The sequence below is a fragment of the Euleptes europaea genome, chromosome 18 (assembly GCF_029931775.1).
Source record: "Euleptes europaea isolate rEulEur1 chromosome 18, rEulEur1.hap1, whole genome shotgun sequence".
NCBI lineage: Eukaryota > Metazoa > Chordata > Lepidosauria > Squamata > Sphaerodactylidae > Euleptes > Euleptes europaea.
Window position 1 is genome coordinate 18,018,722 of NC_079329.1, and position 6,971 is coordinate 18,025,692.

Sequence of the window (6,971 nt, forward strand, 5' to 3'; positions counted from 1 at the left end):
AGCATGGAATTTGTACAAGCTTAGTTCAATGCAGGTTAATAGGGGGCAGTGTTTGAGGAGGACAGTAGGTGAGAGATCTAGATCCCGCTCCACTTTTTCAATAATGAAGAATGTCTGATATTCTCCACTCAGTTAAATACATGGCTGCAAGGAAGCCAGTTTAATTGTTAATTGATATTACTAGAATAAAATTGTGTCTGTAATATATCCTACAGGCAGACTGTGCAGCTTGATATTGAGGGCACAATGCCCAATCTTACTTCAGCATCTGACTTCCTACTCTTGGAATTCTCAAACATCCGAGAGCTACAGATCTTACACTTCTTTGTGTTCCTCACAATATACGTGATTGCAGTGACTGGCAATCTTCTTAGCATACTTGCTGTAGCCCTGGATCATCATCTGCATACCCCGATGTACTTCTTTCTCATGAACTTGGCCATTCTGGATCTTGGCTCAGTTTCTATCATGGTACCAAAAGCCATGGCGAATTGCCTCCTGAACAGCAGGTCAATTTCTTGTACGGGATGCGTAGCTCAAGTTTTCTTCCTCTTCTTTCTTGGAGGGTCAGATTTTGCCATCTTAACAATAATGGCACATGATCGGTATGTGGCTATCTGCAATCCATTGCAATATGAGACAATTATGCACAGAGGAGCCTGCATTCACATGGCAGTCAGTGCATGGATTGCTGGTATACTCAATGGTATATTAAACACAGGAGGAACTTTTGCCATCACTTTCTGCTCCAACATGATAGATCAGTTCTTCTGTGAAGTACCACAGATTCTAAAACTCTCCTGTTCTGACATGTATCTAGTTGAAGTTGGTATGATTATGTTTAGCTGTTTCCTTGGACTAGGATGCTTCATCTTCATCATTGTCACCTATGTGCAGATTTTTAGATCAGTGCTCAGAATCCCTTCAGTGCACGGTCAGAAAAAGGCCTTATCCACTTGCCTTCCCCACCTCATTGTGGTGTCTTTGCTTACCTTTACTGACTTCTTTGCCTATCTGAGGCCTCAAAGTTACTCTTCCTCTGACCTGAATGTTCTTTTTGCAATAATTTACGCTGTACTCCCTCCCATGCTCAATCCATTCATCTATAGCATGAGAAACAAAGAAATCAAGACAGCATTGATGAAGATCTCTGATTTGGGGCATTTTCCTAAAATAATTGCAAGTTAAGCTTTTCTACAAAAATGGGACTGAATAACCTTCTGACAAGAATTTATTTTCTTTTTTTGTGCTTGAGATATAGTACACAAGGAAGTTTAGGTTGAATTCTTTGAAGAACTTCAGAAGGTGCTGTCGGAGGTTGAAGTTTTTGGTTCCCCTTCTCCCTAGTATTCACTTTTGAGGGTTGAAAATGCTATGCTGAATGTGGGCTTTCTTGAGAAATGGGATCCATCTTGAACAGATAACTGCAGTGTGGAGGAGGTAGACTTCAGAAACACCCAACCCACCTGTGGTGATATTCAGGCTTCTGCCTCTGTTGGAGGACTTCTTGTGGTGGCAAAAGAAGTAATAAGTTAAACCTAATAATTCCATTTATGACACAGATTGTTATCTCACCCTTCTAACATGTTTAAAATTGTTATTTCAAATGTCCCTTGATTCGCTATTTTGCAGTCCACCAAGACAGCATTAAATAAACAATCACAAATCCATGTGTAATTTCATGATAATTTAAAATAGGAAGTTAAAATGCATTGTTCTTGACCTATTGTACTTTATGTAGATCAAATCCTACCTTGTGTGTTTTTCTGTCAGATATGATATGTAATCTATTTTTTTTCATTTTCCATTGTCATGTAATGGCTAGGATTTCAGACGAGGATCTGGGAGGCCCAGATTCAAATCTCTACTCCGCACATCAAGCACACTGGTTGACCTTAGGCCATTCATTCTTTCTCAGAGAAATTTACCTCACAGGGTTGTTGAGAGGATAAAGTGGAAAAGGGAAAAAACAATGTACACAACCTGAGCTTTCTGGACCAAAGGCAGGATAGAAATGTACTGAACAATGTAATACAAATCAATTATGCTTTACTATTGGTGGTAAAATAAAGATTTTCTCAATAAATACCTCTAACTTAAATATACATACACACACACAGTCCTGTATCAAACCCCAAGAAGAGAAATCACAGGAATTTACAGAATGTAGTGAAGGGGCATGCCGCCATTTGGAGCATTAGTTCCATGTTCTCTCTCACAGCTACTTTGGAGCATCAAGATTAAAAGTAGTGTTGAGTTCAAATTGGCATCCTTACTGTTCTATGGTAAAAACCATGAACGTTTACATCATTTGTCCAATATCTTAGATGGAAATCCATTTGTTGTTTCAAAATACACAAAAATATAAAGCTTTGTAAATAGGGTTGCCAACCTCCAAGTACTAGCTGGAGATATCCTGTTATTACAAGTGATCTCGAGCCGATAGAGATCAGTTCACCTGGAGAAAATGGCTGCTTTGGCAATTGGACTCTATGGCATTGAAATCCTTCCCCTCCCCAACCCCATCCTACTCAGGCTCTGACCCAAAAACCTCCTGACAGTGATTAAGAGGGACCTGACAACCTTATTTGTAAAGGAATCATACTGGTGTAAGTTATCCCATATGGAAAAAAGGGAGAGTTGAATCTGGACAAAAGAAACATTCTGCCTCATGGCTGTTGGGAATTAGGTAGCAAGCTTCATTGCATGTCAGACAGACAAGGGTTAATATTGATTGTATAGGATGCTGACCAGTTGTAAAAGATGATGTAATCCCAAATGTGTCCATTAGCTATTGGTCAGAGAGAACTTCATTGCAGACATGCTTGTTGTCACGTACACAGCTAATCTACATTTTACTGCTTTTGCTATTTCCTTTGTGTTGTAGTGAAGGCAGTTCCCAGTTACAATTTGGATCTCATCTAGTGAAGATGGGGTATTTCTGTTTTTTAGAAATACCAAGCTTGTAAGCTTAGAACCTGCCAGGACCATTCTGGCAAGTTTAGGGAACTTAGCAATGTAGAGAGAAATTTATTGTTTTAATCTCCCGTGAACCTTTTCCTGATTTTTAGAAAGTAAAGGTTATTTTTACTAAGACAAACAACTCTGTCTTTTGTGTGTGCGAATGCTTAACTCTATCACTAGCCATAACCACACGATCCATAACCTCTGATTAATGGTAGCAGCTGATTCCAACAATGGCAAAGTGTATTTTCAAACTCTGGGTGTCTAACAGCCCATTCCTGAGCTAACGGCATGTGGAGTCGGCGGGGAAGAGGAGCAGCGGCTCGTCTTCCTAAGCTGAATCGCGCACTCCGTTAAACCAAAAAAAAAAAGCCGTTTCGTGACTTTTTTTGTTTTGTTTAACTGGGGTCTTTCACCCCATAGGGTGCAGCACTGCCGTTACCTGCACAGGCGTACCGGGCCAAACAGGGATAGGCAGCTGCCTAACCGGTGGCTCCTCCTCCCAGAATGCCCCCGGAATGCCCCCCTGTGCCGGTGCAACCACTGTACACTGTGGCCTGTGCGACGGAGAGGCCGCGCCGGAGGAGGAGAGAGGCACGGCTCCGCAGCACTTGGGCGTCGGCAGAGCCACCCTCCCTGCCAGCAGGGTCAGGCCGCCTCCTAAGAGTTCCCCCCCTCAGGAATGGGCTGTTAGAATTGTGAAACACTATGACCTCTCACACAACAAACCAACAAAAATGGTGGGACAGTTTTCATCACTAGATATATGGGGAATTTGGCTTGGGGTACAAATATACACAGAAGAGAAGGTGGCATGGTATATCCCCATCTTGTCAGATCACGGAAGCTAAGCCGGGTGTTTGGAATGGAGACCATCAAGGAAGCCTGTGCGGAAGAAGGCAATTGTGAAACACGTCTGCTTCTTACTTGCCTTGAAAACCCCTTGTTGGGGTCACCATGTCAGCTACGACTTGAAGGCACTGTACATAAAACATACAAATGAACACCATGCAATATGTAATATGTTTTTTTTAAGGTGGTTTGCTACCTCAGTTGTACTTGTTTGGCGCAATGCAAACATAAATGTCTCTAGAAATGTTTCATCTTCAGATATTGTCACCTTTACAGTAGGAAACAATATCCAGTATAGTCACATATATTACAATTTACTTTCTTTTAATAAAAAGGAGGTAAAAAAACAACCTGTGAAATGTTTTACCCCGTGATTTTATTATCTATCAAGCCACATTTAAGTGCTGTGGAGAAACACAGCCCTTCTTGACAACCTGGGGAATATTTGCCTTACCACCAAAGTATGTGTTTGTGACACAGAAAAATAACCCAAGGTACAAACATGGGGCATTGCTCTTGTTAGCAGCCCTTTTCTCCAGGGGAAATTATCTCTGTCACCTGCCCTGGACATTGGTTGTAATCTCAGCAGATCTCCAGCCACCACCAGATGGTTTGCACTGTATAAATGACACTCCAATACAAAAGAACAGCACAGGCTCTTAACTTAACAAAGAACAATGCTGTATTCTAGGACAATAGTATGGAATAATATGGAATGTAGAATCACACACTACTACAAATACAAAAAACAAACTGTACCATAGGCATATAGGCAAAAGCAACATATTTTAACAGCTAAACAGATGAAAATCAACAATGCGTGTGGCTGAAAAGTTCAATCCCAAAGTTGGTAAGTGTGAAAGCTTGTCCCGTTTGAAACAATCAAAGGCGGAGATTAATGGGCATGCGCAATGCAGCGGCTGCCGGAGTGAAGTTGGAAAGATGCGCAGTAGAAAGATTGAAGGTAAGTGGCTGCTGGAAGAAATAGTTCATGCGCAGTAGGCAAGCTCCGCAGGGAAGAATTAGCGCAACTTTCAAATGTTATAATAGTTAGCTGCATAGAAATTCGAACTGTAGCCTTGGTACAGAAGACAAGGTGAACAGAACGTGGTCTCTAGATTATTAATAATGTTTCGCTGGAGGGCTTCATCAGCCTGGGGACAGGAGTGTGGGAAAAATTACTTAATGTAAATATAGGAGGTGCTGAAAAGGCTTTGCTCTCTAGCCATTGAGAAAGCTGGGAAAGGTCATAGAAAAAGGCTGAAAGTGTGATGAGCAAATCTGCACTAACACTGAAATCTTTGACAGAGTAATTCAGAAACATAAGCCTCTGGCAAAGAATATCCAGGCTTTCTTTCCTTTTAAAAGGAAATTTAAGCCTCTGCTGTATAGTTTGTACTTCATATGTGTAGCTTGGTTTTACATTGAATATTTCTGCATATGTACAACACTAATTCCATAGTTCATGTGCTCTAATATGTCAAAGCCTGTAACAGGCCCAAGGTCACCCAGCAGGCATCTTGTGAAGGAGCGGGAAATGGAGCCCAGTTCACCAGATTAGATTATTGCTGCTCTTAATCACTGCACCACACTGGATTTCTTCAAGTTTTTTTTCTGATCTCATACATACCTTCTTTGCACATCCTAGAAAATAGATCCTATGTCATTTAGCCACTGGATTTAGGCATAATGGAAGAAATCTGATGTAGAATTAAATGTGGATTTTTCTCTCCTGACCTTGATCTTACTTCATGTATTCAGACATAGACATGCTGTATTAATTATCAAGTCAGGTTTGTTACAAAAACAGAAGAAATAATATAGCAGAGGGAAAACGGTTTCAGCATCAGATTGTAGTTACATCAGCTGAACTCTTGGGAATAAGTTGCCAAGCACATAATATAAATGGATCTCTTTCTCATATACACAGCCTTTTTGGTATTGGTTAGACCGAAATTGGGAGCGTACATTGTAAAAAGTCCCGCAACATGATCTAAGGAAGGACTTGGGTGACAGGATGTTTGTATTCAAGCAGCTGGAGAAGAAATGGAATCTGTTTCTATCAAAGTTCTTATACATTTTATTGTATTGTGTTTGTAGAGCTGGTTTCTTTTGCACTGTTATCACAGCATCCTGAACTCTCTTCTATCCTGAATTTTGTGTTTATTATTCATGCTGCTCATCATTCTGACCATATGAGCATATGGAATGAAGACCTGATATATGCAAACTCAGAGACAGTCTCAGCAGAAATAGGCACAAGATACTCCAAGATGAAATAAACAAACTATAACAACTTGGAATACTGCCTCCTCCTAGGTATTCAATAATTTATAATATTAGATAGTGTGTGTTTGTGTGTTATTGCAGAACAGTGTTAAAGTGACTTCTTCCCATCAACTTTACCCTTTTATTGGTTCTTGTAGGTTATCTGGGCTGTGTAACCGTGGTCTTGGTATTTTCTTTCCTGACGTTTTGCCAGCAGCTGTGGCAGGCATCTTCAGAGGAGTAACACTGAAGGACAGAGACACAAAGACACTTCCTTCAGTGTTACTCCTCTGAAGATGCCTGCCACAGCTGCTGGCAAAACGTCAGGAAAGAAAATACCAAGACCACGGTTACACAGCCCGGATAATCTACAAGAACCAATGAACTCTGACCGTGAAAGCCTTCGACAATATTTTTATCCTTTTACTTTACTATTTGAAATTGTTACATTGAGCACAAATCCAAGATTACAGCAGGACCTTTAAGTATAGAATAAGAGTGTGGATCAGTGCTGAGGAAAGTATCCACTGTCTCAGTTTCCATGTACAGATAATTCTGTATGCACAATGTCAATGCATTAACAAGCTACAGACAAATCGAGTCATTTTGTGAGGTTAGATATAGTTTCAGATCAAGTGGCCAGAATCGATAAGCATAGAATTTGTACAAGCTAATGTCAGTTCTATTAAATATGAGGAGGTTGTGTTTGAGGACAGCAGGTAAGAGACCCTGTTACCTCTCTGTTTTGTCCACGATGAAGAATATCTAATTTTCTCCACATTCAGTTGAATACAGGGCTGCCTTGTAGAATGAGCTGGTAAAACAAGGAAGCCAGACGAATTGTTAATTGACATTACTAAAATAAAATGGCTTCTATAATATGTCCT

At 40.5% G+C, this 6,971-nt stretch overlaps 1 protein-coding gene across 1 annotated transcript; it reads left to right on the plus strand.

Moving 5' to 3' along the window:
• The first annotated feature begins 246 nt into the window (after nucleotides 1-246).
• LOC130490609 (olfactory receptor 14A16-like) lies at nucleotides 247-1,283 on the plus strand. The gene is made up of 2 exons (XM_056864426.1): nucleotides 247-1,147; nucleotides 1,243-1,283. Exons 1-2 carry the CDS (start codon nucleotides 247-249, stop codon nucleotides 1,281-1,283), a joined length of 942 nt encoding a protein of 313 aa, XP_056720404.1.
• The last annotated feature ends 5,688 nt before the right edge of the window (nucleotides 1,284-6,971 follow it).

Coding starts and splice junctions, on each gene's coding strand:
- LOC130490609 (XM_056864426.1), top strand. CDS start 247: ATGCCCAATCTTACTTCAGCATCTGACTTCCTACTCTTGGAATTCTCA. Junction 1,148..1,242: donor CAAGACAGCATTGATGAAGA/TCTCTGATTTGG, acceptor TTTATTTTCTTT/TTTTGTGCTTGAGATATAGT.